This window comes from Balaenoptera physalus (assembly GCF_965194825.1).
Source record: "Balaenoptera physalus genome assembly, chromosome: 15".
In the NCBI taxonomy this organism is placed as follows: Eukaryota; Metazoa; Chordata; class Mammalia; order Artiodactyla; family Balaenopteridae; genus Balaenoptera; species Balaenoptera physalus.
In genome coordinates, this window is record NC_138894.1 from 71,406,852 (window position 1) to 71,428,173 (window position 21,322).

Sequence of the window (21,322 nt, forward strand, 5' to 3'; positions counted from 1 at the left end):
TCAGGAAATCATGAGTCAAACTGTTGGCTGGAAAAGAAGTTTCAGGAAGGTGAATAGTTGGAAAAAGAGCTGGTTAAAGCCAGGCTAGGTTTGGATCGAATTTTATTGAAAACAGGGAAATATACGAAAGGTTTGTGAGCAGGAGGAAGATATAATCAAGGGCGGGCTCTAGGGAAACACATCTGGCCAGCACATGGCTTGGTGAGATGAGATTAAAAGTTTGATCACTGAAGGAATAAAGCACGTATGAGACTGGTGACAAGCCAGGTTAGTGAGAATAATCAGGAAGAGAAGGAATGAAGTTTTGTTTTTTGTTTGTTTGTTTTTGAAGGAACAACTGACAGTGCATGGTGTTTGGTGTTTGACTGGCCAACACGGGCACTGGATTAGAAGAGGGTCAAAGATGCCCTTGAGGCTTCTAATCTGAGCAAAGAGGAAAAGACACTATTGGTTTTGTAGAAAGTTCGGTGAAGGAAAAAGGCAGATGAAGAGATAAGTTTTCCACATGAAAGAATGCTCAACATCACTAATCATTAGAGAAATGCAAATCAAAACTACAATGAGGTATCACCTCACACCAGTCAGAATGGCCATCATCAAAAAATCTACAAACAATAAATGCTGGAGAGGGTGTGGAGAAAAGGGAACCCTCTTGCACTGTGGGTGGGAATGTAAATTGATACAGCCACTATGGAGAACAGTATGGAGGTTCCTTAAAAAACTAAAAATAGAACTACCATACGACCCAGCAATCCCACTACTGGGCATATACCCTGAGAAAACCATAATTCAAAAAGAGTCATGTACCACAATGTTCACTGCAGCACTATTTACAATAGCCAGGACATGGAAGCAACCTAAGTGTCCATCGACAGATGAATGGATAAAGAAGATGTGGCACATATATACAATGGAATATTACTCAGCCATAAAAAGAAACGAAATTGAGTTATTTGTAGTGAGGCGGATGGACCTACAGACTGTCATACAGAGTGAAGTAAGTCAGAAAGAGAAAAACAAATACCACATGCTAACACATATATATGGAATCTAAAAAAAAAGAAAAATGGTTCTGAAGAACCTAGGGGCAGGACAGGAATAAAGATGCAGACGCAGAGAATGGACTTGAGGACATGGGGAAGGGGAAGGGTAAGCTGGGACGAAGCGAGAGAGTGGCATGGACATATATACACTACCAAACGTAAAATCAATAGCTAGTGGGAAGCAGCTGCATAGCACAGGGAGATCAGCTCGGTGCTTTGTGACCACCTAGAGGGGTGGGATAGGGAGGGTGGGAGGGAGGCACAAGAGGGAGGAGATATGGGGATATGTGTATATGTATAGCTGATTCACTTTGTTATAAAGCAGAAACTAGCACACCATTGTGGAGCAATTATACTCCAATAAAGATGTTAAACAAATTTTAAAAAAGAGGTAAGTTTTACACTAGAAGGTCATGCTGGGATACTCAAGTATTGTATAAATATCCAGCCACAGCAGCAGATTCAGGAATAAAGTGAAAGGAAAGCATCGCTGGAAACAGAGCCTCAAGGTCATCTGCATGTGGTGATTGCTATGGTCTCAACGTTTTGTGCCCCCCACCCCACCGCCAGATTCATATGTTGAAATCCTAACCCTCCCTAAAGGTGACGGTATTAGTAGGTGAGGCCCTTGCGGGGTGTTTCAGTCATGAGGGAAGAACCCTCCTGAATGGGATTACTGCCTTATAAAAGGGGCTCCAGAGAGATCCCTAGTCCCTTCCACCATTTGAGGACACAATGGAGACATCTGTAACCGGTAGAGGGCTCTCACCAGAAGGTGGCCATGCTGGTGCCTTGATCTGGGACTTACCCGCCTCCAGAACTGTGAGCAATAAATACCTGCTGTTTCTAAGCTTCCCAGTTGGTGGTATTTTGTTACAGCAGCCCAAAGGGACTAAGTCAGTGGCCCAAGAGGAAATCAAAATGATTTGGAAGAGGAGAGACAAAAATGTGGCAATTTTTTAAAAAAGATTATAGAGTCATTTTCAAAGGTAATTAAAAATAAACAGAATGTGACAAGTTAAAAGTAAAAAAGAATTAGTAGTCATCTATTTTATTCAGGGTGGCTTATGAAGCTTAACAGTTAACAGACTTGGCTATTAGTGTTTCCATGTGAAATTATATTTACTTCTCTCAATCATTAATTCTAATAAAACTTCTCTTAAGGATCCTAAAATGTTAATTTTCTACATTAAACTGAACGCCATGGTAGCAAAACATTACTAGCAGAATCGTCACATAAAAAGGCAAATGCAGCCTGCAATAAATCACTATTTGCTTATATTTCATATTCTACGTAGCCAAAGATATCTACATGGACATATTTTACCCGACACATGACAATATGACATTTTCAATGATATTCAAATGACAACCCATGTTTGCTATGTAAATTCTACAGCATTCCAGCTTGCATGCAGCTGGAAATTGGTATAGCTAGATGACACCTGGACCAGCATATGGTCCAGCACCTGCCCATCTTACTTTTGATCAGAGTGTGTGTTGTATTATAACGCACATTTATGCATAGCATGTAATTGAAAATATCCCCCTATAACTCATTCCCTTTAAGAGAACCACCATGAAGGACCAGGAAGAGTGCCAAGTCCAGTTGGGGCTTACGTGGTACAAGCCAAGCCCCTACTGTATGTCCCCACTTAAACCTCAAATTTGGGTAACCAGCCAGTTGTGGTCAAAAAGGCTGGACCATTGTTTCTCCTCATGTTCCCACTAGGGTGTGATCATCAGCCTTCCTCTTTCTCTGAGGGGCTTTTACTCCTGTTCATTGACTGTACCATTACACCTTCCATGTTTATCTCTTGGGACCCAGAATTTTCCCTTATCTGGAAGTTTCTATGACAGTACCATCCAGTCTCCCTGCTGGCTAACCTCCCTGCAGGTTAAGGTGGTGTTTGTCCCCCACAAAGCATAGATACCTGATACACAACCACTGCCTTATGCTCTCCTCCAATGTCCCCTCTTTGATTCTCAACATTGCCCACCACTTCGACCATGATGCCATGGGAATGGAGGACAGAAATTAAGGCTTAAACAAAAACACTATGGCTACAGATAGGAAGAAGTAGAGTGAAGAAGAGGAATCACATAAAACTTTTCCCTTCCCTTTTCCTACCATCTCTATTCTAATCAGCTTGTGCCACTAGCAATACCATTTCCCCTAATTTTGGCTCCAGAAACCCAGAAGCATGGACACACTCTCACAGCTTCCAGAACAACTCTCATTTCCCTCAACCACCTCAATTTATTTTTATCATATTCTAGAAAATACCATAAATTAGAGATTAATTAAATTTCCAAGATTTTTTCTTTTTAAAGTTACATCCAGCTAAGTATATCAATCTTAAGTGTACAACTATATGAGGTTTTTGCATATACATACATGTATACATACAAGTACATATGTGTATACACGTGTGTGTGCACATACTGTATAACCACCACCCAGATCATGACTTAGAACATTCCCAGTGCCTCAGAAGGCACTTCATATCCCTTCCCAGTCAACCTCTTTGCCCCCACAGGTAACTACTATCCTGATTCCCATCATTGTTGATTAGTCTTAGCTGTTCTTAAACTTCATATAAAGGGAATCATATTGTATGTATTCTTTTGTCTGACTTTGTTATGCCTAAGAGATTCATCAATGTTGTTGCATTCAGTTCATTTTTCATTGCTCTGTTACATTTTATTGTGTGAGTACAAAGTTAATTTATCTGTTCTACTGTTGAGAGACATTTGGGGGGTTATTTCCAACCATGCACCTGTGAACATTCTTATATGTATGTCTTTTGGTAGGCCTAGGCACTCATTTCTCTTGGGTATATATCTAGGAGTAAAATTTCTGGGTCACTAAATAAGGCTCATGTTTATTTACTTCAATAAATATTGTCAAACAGTTGTCCAAAGTGCTTATGTCAGTTTCCAATTCCAGTACCAACTGCTCCACATACTCAACAAATTACTGTTGGCCTTTTTCATTTTAGTCATCGAGCGGGAGTGTAGTGTTATTTCATTGTGGTTTTGACCTGCATTTCCTTTTCGTATATTTAGTACCCATTTAGATCTAAAAGCAATCTCTCCTACAATGTAAATCCCTATAGGGATGTTGTAGGTCAGTAAGATTGCTTCCCTCTTAGTTGATTCTCAAAGTGGGGTATGCTTAGCTATGGGACACTTTGGGTTGTTCCAAGGACTGGGGAACACTCACTGGGTGGACACTAGGGAACTGAACAAAGTGTGGTTAATCCCCCTTGACAAAGAAAATTGTCAATAATGCCCTCACTGAAAAACTCACACACAGGGGATGAAAATATGAGTTTATAAGTACAGAAAGGACCATCTTGAAGTAAAGTTGTCTGAGGAATGATGGAGTGGAGGTGAGTGCTTGCTCCATGAGGGGACTTGAAGGGCTGCATTCATTCAACTCAGCCTCTATACTGTCTACATCTGGATGGTCTCCTGCTGTCTCTGAGACTGTGCTTTGGCCTGAGCAAGAAGCAAAACAGACTAGGTTCCCCAGATTGCTGAGTTCGGGGCTGTGTGTGGTTTGTGATCTGCAAGACTAGAGTCCTAGCATCACCATGTCTGAGCGGGGCTGTAAGGTAATTCATCAGACTTAACTGTGACCTGCGGACCTGTCCCTGGAGACTGGGCACCCTACACACCTCTTTTAAGCAAGGCAGTTCCTTTACACCTGCTTCAAAAACTGAACTTCTAAGATGGCATTTGTAAAGAAAATTTGAAAATCACTGACATTATTTCTGTGAAAAATCATATTCCAGGTTTCAACAACTCACTCACAAATAAAACTTTAAAAAGCATTCCATTCATAAATTGTTCATTCCTAATAGGCCAAATTTGAAATCTAAAAATTGGATAGGAATTCTCTTATTTTTTGCCACTTCATTCTTCCATCCCCTGCTTCGTTCCTGAGAGGACTGTGGGTGGCTAGATAGTTTATATCCTTTGTGTTTAAAAAAAAGGCAAAAAACTTATGCCCCGTGTTTTTAAATTTAGAACCCCAGAAATTAATATGAAACATGAGCAATTATCTAAATGACTTTCTGAGGTAGTCAGGCTCTTTAAGACCTTTATAAATAAACTGAAGGAAATTAAAGATTCACAAATGCATTAAGAACAAAACATGGGGTGACTGAAAGTGTGCTCTTTGGATATGAGAAGTTTAAGGATTATGCTGAGAGAAGGCGTTATCGGGCCAAAGTTTAACAATTATATGAAACATGATCGGCTAATTATGAATTATAATTCTATTTAGGCTTCAATTCCTCAGGCTATTTTCTTATTTAAAATTAAATAAAACTTCTAGCTTGATTATAATTTTTTATAAATTACTTATATTTGACAAAAATAATTGTGTTTCAGGAGTCTCATATTTTACAGGATCAGCCCATCTCCTTTAATGTGTTCTGATTAAACTGAAAGTATTGTAGTACTTAGTTTAAAAAAACAAACCAATGGTAAACAAACGAATTTGTTCACTGTTTTCCCTCTGCAGACCATCAAATTTCTCTGGACAATTGTGGAATTCTATCCTTTGAAAGAATGGTGTAACCACCTGCATAGAACACAGCTTACTGAGTTCAAGAACAAGGTCAAGATGAATGGTGGAAGGAGCTGACTCAGAACCAGTCACCGCCCCACCCCCACCCCCACCCCGCCCCACCCCCACCCCCACCCCGCCCCACCCCGTATCTCCATCTGAGCTGCTGGGCTGGGGAGTCTAGAAGTTTGCCGAAGCAAAAGGGAAGGGAGAAACTCATACATCCCAGTGTATACCTTTAGAGCAGGCAAAATCTAGGGTGGAGGGACAGGGAGGCTACAGCTTATATGAAGATTTACACACTTCTCCATTCACTAAGAACATTTATAGAGTGTCTCTGCCCAGTACAGCCTACCATGAACCTCTGGCCATTTATCACGTTCAATAATACAAAACTGTTCTTCTTATAAATCTAAAATGGTTGAATATTGGCAGTGTCACATGGTTCAACCTAATACAAAAGAAACAGAAGGCTGGGGCATCTATTACCCAGATAGTATAAAAATACAGAGTCGTTGGGAAATATGCATAACAAGAGACTCCTTACACAACCTAATGTAACACAGCCTTAGCATTTCAGCACCAGAGAATGATAACAACGATCTAGTACCATGAGGCAAGTATCCTCATCACCTTCCTTTGTATTTGTACAGCACACCTTCTCTCACTGGAACTTTGTAACAATTTTGGACGGTGCGCAACACAACAGTTATTCGCAGTTTTATAGAGATAACTTTGTCCAAGCTCTTATTTTTTAAAAGGGTTAAGGGAGAATGGGGAAATCTAATGGGAGAAATCTCTCATTAAGACCTAGTTTGGTAACTAGGATCCTAAATTATGTCACCTAGAGCAAGTCATTTGTTTTCTCTTGATCTCACTTTCCTCTCCTGCAACGCAGATAATCCCCAGGGTTGCTTCTAGCTTAAATATCCTGACTTCAAAACATTCTGCAAGTTGCCAGAGTTGAAAATGCCAAGGAATAAATAAAGTATGACATTTACTGCATAATATATATCATGACTAGCATAAGTACCCTGTGGGAAATAAACACACTTTTATGTATCTATGCTCCTACAGGAAAGTACGTATGTTTAACAAAGTGAGTACTAATTTACTGCCTTTTTAGTAACACAAGCTTATACAGGAAATGAGGCATGTCCAGTAACCAACAGGAGTTAGGTACAAGGTGAGAACAGTACATGCAGATCTTTATACTGTGTGAAAATATGAAGTGTTTTGGAGATTCTGCTGTGTCTATTCAGTTTTTGCTGATGGACAGAAATTCCATCACACAATTCAGCAATTTGACTTCCAGTTGAAAGCAGGAAAAAAAAAAAACCACCTCTGAGGTAAATATTTTTCCTAGCCAGACAGACCATTTGTCTGTTTAACAGGGATCACTTAATTTAGATAAAGGAGGAGTTCACTCTCTAAGAGGACATATGTATTTCTTATAACTCCCCCACCCCGGGAAACACACACCCCTGAAGGCAAGTGACACAGGGGACACACATGCTTGGATACTTTTTTTTTTTTTTTGGCTGCATTGGGTCTTTGTTGCTGCGCATGGGCTTTCTTTAGTTGCTTCGAGCGGGGGCTACTCTTCATTGCGGTGAGCAGGCTTCTCACTGCAGTGGCTTCTCTTGTTGCGGAGCATGGGCTCTAGGCGCACAGGCTTCAGTAGTTGTGGCACACAGGCTCAGTAGTTGTGGCTTGCGGGCTCTAGAGCACAGGCTCAGTAGTTGGGGCGCACGGGCTTAGTTGCTCCGCGGCATGTGGGATCTTCCCAGACCAGGGCTCAAACCCGTGTCCCCTGCATTGGCAGGCGGATTCTTAACCACTGCGCCACCAAGGAAGCCCATGCTGGGATACTTTTATTTAAGGGAACCAATTCCTAGATCTTGAGCCTTCATGTGTTTCCTTCTCTAAAAGTGCTCTAACAACACACTTGCCAATCTCCTTTTCCCTCTCTCCTTTACTCAGTGTCTGCTTTCTCTTCAAGGCACCCTCTTGCCCATCTGGAATCTCCGTAGGTGCACTGCCCTACAATGTGAAATTATCAAAGGCACCAAACGAATGAACAATTCACAAATATACCCCTCCTGAGGGACAGGCACAGGAAAAGGGATAAGTCTGATTTATTTCATAAGAAGGTCTGGTTTTGCCAATTAGGTTAGACGGCAGACATCATTCATAGACTAAATGAGCCTATGTTGCTGCTTCAAGGTTTTGATGAAAATATGTTGAAAGCCCATATTTAATAAAACATGCTGGAAATGAATCTACTACACCCATTTAATTTTTGATTAAAAAAACTGCAGATATCGGCTTAAAAATGTGTGAACACCTAAGTTTTTCAAAATTATTTTAGGAGATAAGGCAACAAAAAAATGTTAGAAGATCAACATTCAAGAGCAATTTTACCCAAGGTATTTTATATAAAACACAAACTTTGTGAGACTTCTGCTAAAAGAAGAGTTCTGTGGCCGAATATGATTGAGAAACGCTACATATTCTATATACATTTGCACATGAAAGACCCCGTGAGAAGTTCTTTGGCGAGGACTCTTGGTTTTCTCTGTTTAACTTGGTATTCTCCACACTTCTGGCCATGGAATCTTTTTTCACACACCACCTATTAACATCGAGCTGACCTAGTGGTCTGTGGAGCACATTTTGTGAAATGTTGCTCTCTTGGGTCAGCCCCAGGAACTATCATATGGGTCTCTTTGTGATTGTATTTGTTTCAACCTAGGCCCTACTGCAGCCGTAGCCTCCCCTCATGACCTGTAACTGTCCCACATTTATAAAATAATCATCTAGCATGGGGTGGATTCAATCACTGAACTCACTCAAAGGAAGCAAACCACTGTGGGAACAACTCCCTGCCTTCCAACCCTTCTGTCTGCAGGGTAACATGATAGAAGAATTATCAGAGCCCAGAGAACAGCCTGTATTTATTTCTCAATACATGTGTGCTACACATGGAAGATGCACATCTCTGCCGGTCTTGGATTTCCGACTATAATCTATAGACAGTACATTAATTTCTCCTTGAAACATTCATAATAACGTATCTATTATGGGCTTTCTCCATGACTCGTGATACAACAGGCATCTTCCCATTGATTTTATAGCCCCAGAGACTAAGGTCAAAGAGCTATTGGAAAATACAATGTGCTAATGACTCACTTCACCACTGTCTTTCCTGAAGAAAAGTGAATAAAATAAGCAGACATTTCCTTTTTGAATCCTATCCCAGTGATAGGAGCATAGTAAGAGGACACACCAGAAAATGATTTTACAATGGATGGGAATGGGTCCCAAACTGATTTTCAATGCTAAAATGATACTCAGGTCCAAATCAAAACTTTAAATTCTTACCCAAAATATTGTGCCTATTTAGACTACAAAGAGAAGCAGGAGTTCCAAGAGGATGCCTAGGACAGTAAAGTAACACCTTCAAATCAGTAAAACATATCAATTGCCTCTTGGTCATTGAGACTGCAAAACATGATTCAGCATCACATTAAGTACCCCTCCCCCCCAGTTTCTGGGATTAAATCACTAAATACAGCAGAGCGCTGTGATGAATCTGATAGGTAAATAAAAAGAATTTTAAACATTTTAAGCACTTTGAATAATTTAATTATCAAGTCTGGTTGACTCCAGTCTTAGTTCACGCCTACTGATTTTCTACTATGATTTCCCAAATATGTAGCGATAACAGTGGATTCTAAGTTTCATTTTCATACCCACATTAGTCTCCTATACATATTGCTTATTTCCTCCTGGAAAGAAATAAATATCAGAGCAATAAATTCCCTTTTGTTGATGGAACTGAAGGGAACTTTAGAGAAAACACTAACTGTAGCGAATGTTGCATAAACTAAGAAGTCACAGAAGAACATGCTGAAGGAAGGGAAAAGTCACTGAAAAGCTTTTAAATGAAAACATCAATGGATATTATCACGTCACTAGTCACAGTTCTGAATATTAAAGAAATGGTATTGGCCACATGCTGCTAAGTGAAAGAAGACAGACACGAAACACTTACTGGATAATTTGAAAGATCCTAAAAGGACAACTCATCTATGCTTATAATAGTCAGGACAGTGATTATTTCTGGAAAAGAGGGAGAAAGTAAAAATTGAGAAGGGACAAAGGGAGGATTCTGGGGTGCAGGGGATCTTCTATTTCTTGACTTGAGTGATAAGTACAAAGTTATGTTCACTTTGTGATATTCACTGAGCTAATTCCCTGTGATTTGTGCATTGTTCTATATATAGGTTACACTACTAATAAAAATTTAAATAGATAATAAACTACATAATTTCTAATATTATCAGACTTTTTTCACCAACACTTTTTCAACATGGCCTCATAAGTTTAGACGTAAAGTGACCTCCCAGTAATACAAATAAAGATCTTCAAGGTGTTACAGACTGATTTCTAAAATTGCCCCAATTCTCTACCTCTTTTTGTATCCATGACCTTGTCTATGTGACTTTGTAACTTCTCCCACTAGCAAGTAGAGTCTATTTTCCCACTCCTTGAATGCAGGCTGGCCTGTGACTTCCTTCAGCCACCAGTTACAGCTGAAGTGACAGTGTGTCAATCCCAAGCCTAGGCCTGAAAAGCTTTAGATAAGACACCTTGTGGAAGATTGCTGAGCCATCCCTGCTGAAGCCATCCTGGACCATCCAGCCCCAGGCAGCCATCAGCGGATCACAGACCCAAGACTGAGGCTGGCTGACATCACCCATACCCAGCCTGGGTCAGCAGGACTGTCCAGCTGCCCCCAGCAGCGTGAGAAACACATGACTGTTTTAGTAAAGTAACTGTTAACTTACAGGGGAAGGGAGAAGGGGTGATACAGAAGGGGAGTGCCTCAGGAGGAGTGCCCAAAAGGAATGCAAGCTTAAACAAACAGCCTCTAGAGGCCTCAACGTTCTGCTTGCTAAGGACTTCAGGATAAAACTAAGGTACAATGGCTTGCTAATAACAAGAGAGAAAAACACTTATTTTACCTGCAAAGCAGACACATTGAAAACAGGAAAACTTGCTGTGAAAGTAAACAATGAAGTGTGGAGAACTCTGATTTCTAAACCAAGTTACTGAAAGCACCTAACAGGATAGTCTGATCTAAAGAGTAAAAGAACCAGAGAGCATCTAATATGCCCCCCAGTGCTGCTGCTTTAAGCCATGGTTTCCCCACCTGTAACAAGCAGATGCAGTCGTTGTCAGGAATTAATGACATAAAAAGCATGGTAAGAAGTACTACAAACTACTACGTAAATGTTAGTAGCACAGAGGGGGGAGAGGGAGGCCAGGCATCAGAGGTAGATGCTAGCACTCTCCAGGTATGCTATCTTCCATTACTTAATTTCTTTGAGCCTCAGGGCTCAGTTTCACTACAAGTTTCAAAAAACATAACACTATCTCACAGGGTTACTGTGAGAATTATGACATAGCTGAAGCACCCAACCCAATGGCTCCACTAAATAGGCATTCAATAAACACTAGCAAAACACATAAACAGGTAGATAAAAAGATGTGTAGGTGATAATGACCAAAAAGGAAATTTATTGTATTAGAAAAGAGAAAGTTATCAAGTTTCTTATGCAAGTATTACCATAAGGAGAGAAGTAGCACATAAATAAAATCAAGAGTAATTAGAGCAGCAGGTGGCCTAGCTAGCCCCACCTCAGGAGAAAGTCTGGAGAAAAGTTGGGTGAGAACCTAAGAACACTAGAGGAAGCAGTTGGGGTAGGTACAAAAGGGTTAAAGTGGGCTTGAGTGCTGGAGAACTTAGCAAACTTAGACCTTTTATGGCACTTGCCGTGTCAGGATCACTGTCACTAAAAACATAGTTATGTCTACAGATCATCGCCGTCTCCCTTGTTCCTTGTTCCCATCACTGCAATAAGACCCAGAACAAGGTGAGTGGGCCTTGAAAGAGATGGGGAGACAGGGAGGAAGGGAGGATGTGAAAGAGAGAAAAAGGGAGGGAGAGTCCAGAGCACTCACTACAGTCATCCCTTGATATCCCTGAGGGATTGGCTCCAGGACCCCCTCTCCTCATGCAGATCCCCAAATCTGTGGACGCTCAAGTCCTTTGCATCAAACGGCATAATACAGCCAGCCCTCCATATCTGCAGATGCAGAACCCACGAATGTGAAGGGCCGACTGTACTAATTTGAAGACATTTATATTAGCTCCATGACAATTTGGTCACAACCCAAAATCTTTGAAGCAAACCAAAAATGTCAATGGAGGAAAAAACAAAATTAACAAAATTAATTAACAAACTATATCAACTTCCCATGTATTTAAAATAAAACCTTGACAGAAGCTTACACTCACTAGCCTTAGGCACTGTACCACACAAACTTCAAATTCAGCCTGCCTCAACCCCCAAAATACCTCAACAGACTCACCCACCTCCACTGGTGCATGTTCTCCCATGCCCGTGTCTTAGTTCCTTTCAGCCCTAATAACTACCTTACCCCATATATCACCGTCTTGCCCAAATTACAATTATTGGAAAGTAAAATTATTTTTCTACATACAAAACTCAGACAAAATTATTAAAACCAACAGGAGTTAGTTCCAAGATTGTTAAAAAAAAAAAATAAGAATCTTGCTCATAGCCATATTCAATATAAAATACCTGGGGAAAGCCTAAATGAAATGTGAAGAGCCTATGTGAAGAAAAACATACTACTTAACTGCCTTTTTTGTGTTTTCAAATTTGTAAAGAGAAGGAAATCAGGAAGGAGAGGAGGGACACAGTCAGTGGGCTCTCTAAGCCTAGTGGGAAGGGAAATCGTACACCCTCTCTGAAGCCTAATATGCACAGGATGAATCAAAGCTTGGGAACCAATAATGTCTCTTCTATACGTAATCATAGCTTCACATGAAGGTTTATGTTCAAGTACACCCCTGACAGCATTATATATATATAAAGGAAAAAAAGAAACTAATCTGAAAACCCAACATTAGGGGAATGGTTAAATGAATTATCCTATATCCATTAACTGGGATTCTATGTCAGCATTAAAATAAGTTTTAGAAGGTTATTTAATAATATCAGAAAGTGTTCATTATCTATTAAGTAAAAACACAGTTTTCACAACTATCCATGAAATATAATCTCAAATTTATATATATGTATATATACACATATATATATGATTGGAAGAAAATATAACAAAATACATTTATTTGGTAATTTTTATTTTCTATACATTTCTCTAGTTCCTAAATATTAAACAATAGGTGTGAATTATTTTTATAAACAGGGAAGAAAGTGCTTTTTTTTTTTTTTCAAGGAATATTTTTTAAATGCCATCTGTGATTTTCGAACTCAATGGGAACTGTCCTCTGAAACTGCATAGTGTTTGGTTCATTTCTTACAGCACTAACTATATGCTACCTTGATGTTTTAATCATATGTGAGAACAGTGATTTTTGTAAGGGTAGGAATTGAGTTTTATTAATATATTTCTCAGTGTGCCCCCACTTAAATCGTCATTAAATATCCATAAAACAAATGAGTGAATGCATGGCAGATGGTGAATAAATTTATGTTGATGGGCTGCTTAATTACAATGGTTAAAAAGACTATCTGTGGATAACAATTATATAATTTGAAGTTTTCTGAAAAGCTTTTCTGTATTCTCAAGGAAAAGCAATTTATTATATTGATACATATATATATGTTAAAAACCACATTCTGATACTGATTTCTTAAAAAAAAACAAAACACCTCAATCCTGATATGGATACTTTTTTTTTTTTTAAAGTAACACAGTAAGTTCATGCTTTGGCATTCACCCCAGTTCCTAACATAAAGCAATTACAGATAAAATATCAAGGTCAAAAAACGAGGTCAGCATCCCAGTAAGCCTGAAATGGTATAGAAATACATGGTAGCTGGTGGTCACTGAAGCTCTGGGTCTGCTGTCTAGAAAGCAGCAGGGGAAGCCAGCAGTTTAACACATTATTGACCAGGGGATTTTTGCAGAAACAAATGCCTGTTGCTGTAATACGTCTCCAGTCAAAAATGGGTTTAACAACTGAGGATAACAAACTAAAGCTATTTATGCAAAAACACTCCTCCCTCAGCAACTAAAATCCAGCTAAACTTTTCAGTTTGCTTAAAAAGTTAAATAAATACATTTTAAAAAATGAAAAAAGAACAGGTTAGCTATGAAAAACAATGAGAAATTTTGGAACTGATAAATAATCTTAGAATTAAAAGTGTAACAGATGGAATAGAATCTAGATAGGCATAGTAAAGCAGCAATTAGAAAATTGGAAGACAGAACTGAGGTATTCATGCACAAGGTAGCAAAAAGGACAAGAGGATAAAAGCACAAAAGACGTATTATAAGAGACACGAAAATCAGAGGCTCCAACACTTGTCTAAAAGGAGTTTCAGCTGAAAAGCACGGTGGAGAAGCAATATTTTACGAGATAACAGCGGATCATTTTTCAAATTTGAGGAAAGACCTGAGTCTTTTTTCAAATTTGAGGAAAGACCTGAGTCTTCAGATTTTACCACACATCGTGGTAAAACTACAGAACATAAAGAATTCAGAGATGATCTACAAAGAGAGAAACATTATCTACAAAGGAAGAAAGTATCAAAAAGAGGTCAGAAAGACACTGGTATAATGTAGGTCGAAAGTATTGTTGGAAAATAACTGTTATCCTAGAATTGTACACTTGACTAGTCTCGTTACAGAATGAGCTCAAAATAAAGATATTCTCAGACATGTAAAGTATATACTTCTCAGAGATCCTCATTTAAAGAACTGTTAAGTTCTTTAATCATTGTTCTTTAATCATCTCATTTAATCACTGTTAATGTGATCTCAAAATATAAATTAGCAAATAAAAATACAGGATACCCAGTTAAATTTGAATTTGAGATAAACTAATACTTTTAAAATACATGTCCCAAATTATTTGCTGTTTATCTGAAATTCAGATTTAACTGGGCGTCCTATATTTTACCTGGCAATCCTACCACGAAAGAAAACATGAACCCACAAAGCAAGCAGAGGACACAAGAAACAATGCTGAGTGCAAAAACTGATACAGTGTCAGTAAATTCATTTAACTATTAACTGTATGAAAAAGACTATTTCCATTAACTATACCTTTGAAAATAATTCTAAAATGATAACTCTTCTCTAAGCCACAAATCCATTTTCTTTTAAATGTGCAAGAAGTTGTCATAATGGCCTTTGGACATTTCTACGTTAAAAGAAGTGTAAATCTAACAGCTGTTTTGCCAGCATGTATCACAAAGCCCGTTATATTACAAATGATACATGCAATTAATCATAAGAAACATAAGAAACTTGTCTTAAAATTAGGCATCACTTCATCTCACCCTACTTGTCTGTTTTAACCCAACACTATGCCATAGGCCACATTCTTTTCTCCAGCCAAGTCAGTTTTCCTGAGGGTCTCTCCTGTACTTTCTAGTCCCCTCAAAGCACTCAAAGACCAGTCTTCCTCTATGTGTTCACCATATTCCATTCACAAGCAATTTTTTGATGATCATTAAGACATCTGAAATGTAAGCTACAGTCCAGACAAGCTCTTCATAACCAAGAAGGTCCATGTACAGCTTCCTTATGTGGATTATTAACCAAGATCGGTGAGTTTCATTGAATGACAGAGATACGCCCCTGAAAAAAAAAGTGCATTATCTTTTCTATGGTCTGAATACAATTCAGTTTTAGATGCACTTCGGGGTACTTTCTATCAAAAAGGAGACCTGCAGTGAAAGTTTTAATAGAGTATTACTGTCTTAGTGTATCTGTGTTGTAAATTTATTTTATTAAAGCAGAACAACCAGTGTAATAAAATAATGCCAAAAGAAAGTTATGTGGACAGCTCTTTCATATTTGCTTTAACAGGCCCATCTGGAGGCAGCTGAAATTCAGCTAGATGGATGAGTGAACAAAGCAAATCACATCCTGCTGATTCAAACTGATTTAATTACACTAAATCCAAAGGGCAAGACCAATGTCTTATTCATCATTTATCACATATCCTCAGTCTGTAGCTCAGGAGTGCTCCGCCAACTAATGTTTGTGGATTATGGAATATTTTTTACAGATTTCAAAATTATTCTTGAAAAAGGAATATGCATACACTGGATTCTAAAAGCGTAGACGTCTTCTAGCTATGTATTTTGGCATTGCCCACAGCACCTCTGCACATGCTAAAAATGTAGAAAACAGTAGATTGATTAATTTATAGGTATAAAATCAAACAGGTAGGTGATTTTAGCATATCAAGAGATATTTGCTTTTAATAAAAGATTTCACTGAAAAGACTGGTCCCCAAGTAATTTCAGAACCCAATTCTAGTTTTAAAAGTTAGATTTACACCTAATTTTTAAGAACTCATTTATTTCATGGCAAAGTTATGGGAAAATGAGTAATCAAGATGCAGGGAAGAAGTATGAAAGTAGGAGTTCCTATGATCATTTCCATGAGGTACTACTTCATTTAATTCTAGTTCTACATCAAAACTTTAGAATAATAATCAAATGACAAAAGCTGCTCTAGATCCACCAGGAAATTTAATTGTATTGTTTGTTATGATAAATGAAGCAAATTATAACAATTCCATAATGTTGAGGGTAGTGAGGCAAGGTTTTAGAGCTCCATGTGTTTATATGTAATAAATCATTCCTTTGAAAAGATAATTGTAGCACCACTAGAAAGGAGGGGGAAAAAAACCAACTTTTAGGGCAATTATTTGAAAGCTCCTCAAATTAACTTGTGAACAGTTGGTTCTTTGTTACGGAGTGCCCATTATGAAAAGTTGTTTCAGTACATTAATTCACTTAGTTGAAGGAAATAATGTAATTCTAGTTATTAATCACTTTAATTTTAAATGTGCTTTGTAAACTGAGAAGACATTAAACTCCAAGAACAATGTGGAATGCACAAGTAATTAGATGGTTAATGGGCTTCTTTTGAAAAACTTCAGCATAAAATCAAAAGGCTTCAAGGCTCTAGGAAAGTCCAAGTGTATATATGTAATGTGAGAAAGTTCTACCCAATTTTTGTGACCAATAATATCACCAAGGGAGTGAAATTAAGCCCTTCTCTCAAAAGCAATTTCCATAGATTCATATTACGTTATGAGTCAATCTTCTCTGTAGTGTAATTTAGCTGTGCCTTCTTGAGGCACCATGAAATAGAATTCTCTGTGATACTTCACTCCAGAATTCACGCCAAAAAGTACAACACTGTTTTGCAAATATCTTCCTGAGACAAACATAAGCCAGGATTTGGCGTTACTGAACATCAGTGCAACTGACTGAGGTGGAACCATTTGATATGCTCAGTATGAACGAAACTTGCTAAAGGTCACTCCATACCAGCCAAACCAGAAGAGGAAAAGACAAAAAACCTCAAGGAATTATTTAAAGGATTCTCCATTTTATTTTGCTAAATGAGATGGCAAATGATTACTTGCAAATTTTCACTTCCACTTCTACAGTGGTATTTTTATGAACATGAACTGTTAGAACCTTGAACCAGCCAGTAGAAGGAATATGTTAGATAACCATCCTTTCTTATTAAACAAAACCAAATTAACATTAATTGCTTTGACTTCTACTCGTTCTCAAAACAGATGGCATATCGTATCTACATTAGTAATACTTCATAGATATATACAAAATTGGTAAAGGAGGTCATGCTGCAGACAGAAATAGAGGTGGCTTGGGAGTTTAATCCTAGCTGGGCCTCTTAATTATCTGTGTGACCTTGGGTACTCTCTGTCTCTCTGTTTCTAATTGGGATTCTTAATGTCCAAATCCCACCCCACCCCGAGAAAATAAGTATATTCTTCATCATTTGACATTCAGAGAAATTAGGAGCATCTGACATTTCTGGAGAGTATCTAAAAATTAGCCACGTAGGATTAGGATGGTGAAGGATAAATAAGGATCCTCCTCCTTCTACAGCTTAATGAAGCAACCAGATATGCCTGATCAAGGGGACACTTCAGGAAACTACATGTCTAAAAATTGTGCGACAGACCAAAAAGTAATTTCCCTCTTCTCATGCACAACCTCTGTCCTTGGTGACAGAGTAATACTGGTATCAGAGTACTGGAATGAACCTACAGAGTCATTTAACATTATGTACTGCACAGGATAGAAAGTCCCTGTAGCATCGCAAGCCAATAGTTATTAAGGATCTGTTGGATCACCTCTAAGTGCTGGAAGCTCAGTACTTCCAAAGGTGTTCCATTACACTAATGGGGAACTCTAACCCACAGAAAAGGTTTGCTTGTAGTTGTTGTAAATATGCCTCCTTATAACTCCATTCTATTGACTATGGCCTTTGAAGCAACTCATAAAAGTCTTGTTTTGTAGGAAAGTTGATCAAACATTTATTTAAAGCCATGTTTGTAAGGCAGCCATTATATTTCTCTTCAGTCTCAACTTCTCTAGGCTAAACACCCTCATGTTTAACACCAGGCCCTTCACAAGCCTGGCTGACCTTATTAGCCAAAAGATAATGAACACCAAATACCCAAACCCCAAATTCAGTCTGACTGGCAGAGTACAAAGTCATTACTTCCAATGCCCTGCTCATTCCGCTTCTACTAACACATCCTTATAATGGGCTAGGGCTTTTCATATACATTTTTATCCAAATCTGTGAAACAACTTGGTTTATACTGCAGAATATACATTTAGCCATCTATTCATTCTTCCATCCATTTAATTCCACCTTCCATCCATATAATATGAACTTTTAATAATATCTTAAATTCTACTGATTCTTACATAGTGTTAATTAATCCATTACTCCCATGTACCTAGCAGTACTACAGGTTTGCAGATGTTTCTCAAAAAGCATCTTGGGCACCCTCTCCTTTGCCAACGTTCTTTCATCTACGATGAGGGCTTATAATATTTGAAGGCAAAACTTTTTAAAGACATGGTATGTCTATGTGCATTTCAAAAAAAGATTCTTTTTAAGTCAGTAAAAGCTCTACAAATCATAAAAGTTAAACAGACACAGTATTATAGAGACAATTTACTTGAGAAAATTCTCAGGTAATTAAGATATTCCTTTGACGTGAACCATTTTAATAGGGATTAATCTATATATTGTTAACATTACCTAAATCTACTCAGCCCTATAAACACATACTGGCCAAGGAGAGAGAGCCTGAAACCACAAGTCCGAGGAATGTGCTGTGTTTTGATATGGATTTTCGTTCAATAAGACTGTTGGAGGCTCTTTCAACATTTATTCCAAAGTACACATAAGTTACTACCAACACCACCTTCATCCTAGATGCGTACTGGGAAATTAGCAGCATTAACTGGGCATCTCTCAAAGTAACTGAAATGAATTTGCTATCATATATGGATACTAAACTAGGCACTGGTAAACCTGAGTTACAACTTCAGCTCTATTTAGCCACAGGAAAGTCATTTAACCAGTCTGGGCTTGAATATCCTCACTTGTAAAGTATAGACACTGAACTGGATGATTTCTGAAGGTCCCTCTGCTGTATGTTTCCATATACATTGAACAAAAGCACTCAGGGCTGCCAACAAACACATGAAAGGATGCTCAACGTCACTAATCATTAGAGAAATGTAAATCAAAACTACAATGAGGTATCACCTCACACCAGTCAGAATGGCCATCATCAAAAAATCTACAAACAATTAATGCAGGAGAGGGTGTGGAGAAAAGGGAACCCTCTTGCACTGTTGGTGGGAATGTAAATTGATACAGCCACTATGGAGAACAGTATGGAGGTTCCTTAAAAAACTAAAAATAGAACTACAATACGACCCAGCAATCCCACTACTGGGCATATACACTGAGAAAAACATAATTCAAAAAGAGTCATGTACTACATGGGCTTCCCTGATGGCGCAGTGGTTAAGAATCCGCCTGCCAATGCAGGGGACACGGGTTCAATCCCTGGTCCGGGAAGATACCACATGCTGCGGAGCAACTAAGCCCATGCGCTCCAACTACTGAGCCTGAGCTCTAGAGCCCGCAAGCCACAACTACTGAGCCTGAGTGCCACAACTACTGAAGCCCATGTACCTAGAGCCCATGTTCCACAACAAGAGAAGCCACCGCAATGAGAAGCCCGTGCACCGCAACTAAGAGCAGTCCCCACTCGTCGCAAATAGAGAAACCCGCGTGCAGCAACAAAGACCCAATGCAGCCAATAAATAAATAAATAAATTTATTTTAAAAAAACAAAACAAAAAAACAAAAGGATTCATGTACCACAATGTTCACTGCAGCTCTATTTACAATAGCCAGGACATGGAAGCAACCTTAAGTGTCCATCGACAGATGAATGGATAAAGAAATGTGGCACATATATACAATGGAATATTACTCAGCCATAAAAAGAAACGAAATTGAGTTATTTGTAGTGAGTTGGATGGACCTAGAGTCTGTCATACAGAGTGAAGCAAGTCAGAAAGAGAAAAACAAATACCGTATGCTAACACATATATATGGAATCTAAAAAAAACCCAAATGGTTCTAAAGAACCTAGGGGCAGTACAGGAATAAAGATGCAGACGTAGAGAATGGACTTAAGGACACAGGGAGGGGGAAGGGTAAGCTGGCATGAAGTGAGAGAGTGGCATGGACATATATACACTACCAACTGTAAAATAGATAGCTAGTGGGAAGCAGCCGCATAGCACAGGGAGATCAGCTCGGTGCTTTGTGACCACCTAGAGGGGTGGGATAGGGACGGTGGGAAGGAGACACAAGAGGGAGGACATATGGGGATATGTGTATATGTATAGCTGATTCACTTTGTTATAAAGCAGAAACTAATACACCATTGTAAAGCAATTATACTCCAATAAAGACGTTAAAAGAAAAAAAGCACTCAAGGCATTTCACATTTAACTACATAGTTTTACCCTATTGACTAAGAAATGTGTGTTTGCTCTGATATTTAATACCTGAATACTGCAAGGTAGCCAGAAATAGTCTGATGAAAGAAAAAAGGGAACTCTGCTGCCCAATCGTGTGTCAGTAAAGAAGCAGTCCTTCTAGGTACACGTATGTGCTCACCTGCACACACACCCACGTGTGGACAGGAGGTGACCAGCGTGGAGCCCACAGCGTGCTCCATAATGTAATCCCATCTCTCGTGGATTTCGTCACAGATAGAAGGGTGAAAAGTTCCATAAAGTTTAAATGGTAGTGAAGTAATTCTAGCAACCACACACTAAACTTCTATTTCCTAAACAGAGTGAGCAAGAGGTGGTTCTCTGTGTAACCTTCACATGCTGGGCTAATGAACAAAACATGGAAAAACAACTCAGGTTTCTCAGAAGCCAAACAACTGTTGAGCTCATACACCAATGAAGTCAGTTAATCTTACCTTGACAAAAGGTGTTGTTAACCCGTTTATAACCTTGTAGACATTCCATCATTTGATTATATCCATGATAAGCTGTAAAAAAGAAACAGTTATGTTACATGCTTAGTTTAAATTCTTACAACCCTAAACTACTATATGTGATAACCAAAGCCATATAAAGCATCAGTGATCTTATTTCTAAGATACCAACCCAAGGTATATGCATTTCTTTCACATTTTCCTTGTTTTTCAGTATACCTCATATTTTGCAACAGACATAAA

General features: G+C 38.6%; 1 protein-coding gene across 12 annotated transcripts in view; it reads right to left on the bottom strand.

The window, feature by feature from the left end:
* The window catches only part of LTBP1 (latent transforming growth factor beta binding protein 1), a 417,364-nt gene that overhangs the window by 155,975 nt on the left and 240,067 nt on the right, over window positions 1-21,322 (bottom strand). For all 12 annotated transcript variants that reach the window (XM_082426963.1, XM_082426964.1, XM_082426966.1 and 9 more), the window contains one exon: window positions 21,062-21,133. In XM_082426963.1, coding sequence (XP_082283089.1) covers window positions 21,062-21,133 — 72 coding nt within the window. The remainder of the gene's footprint in view (window positions 1-21,061; window positions 21,134-21,322) is intronic.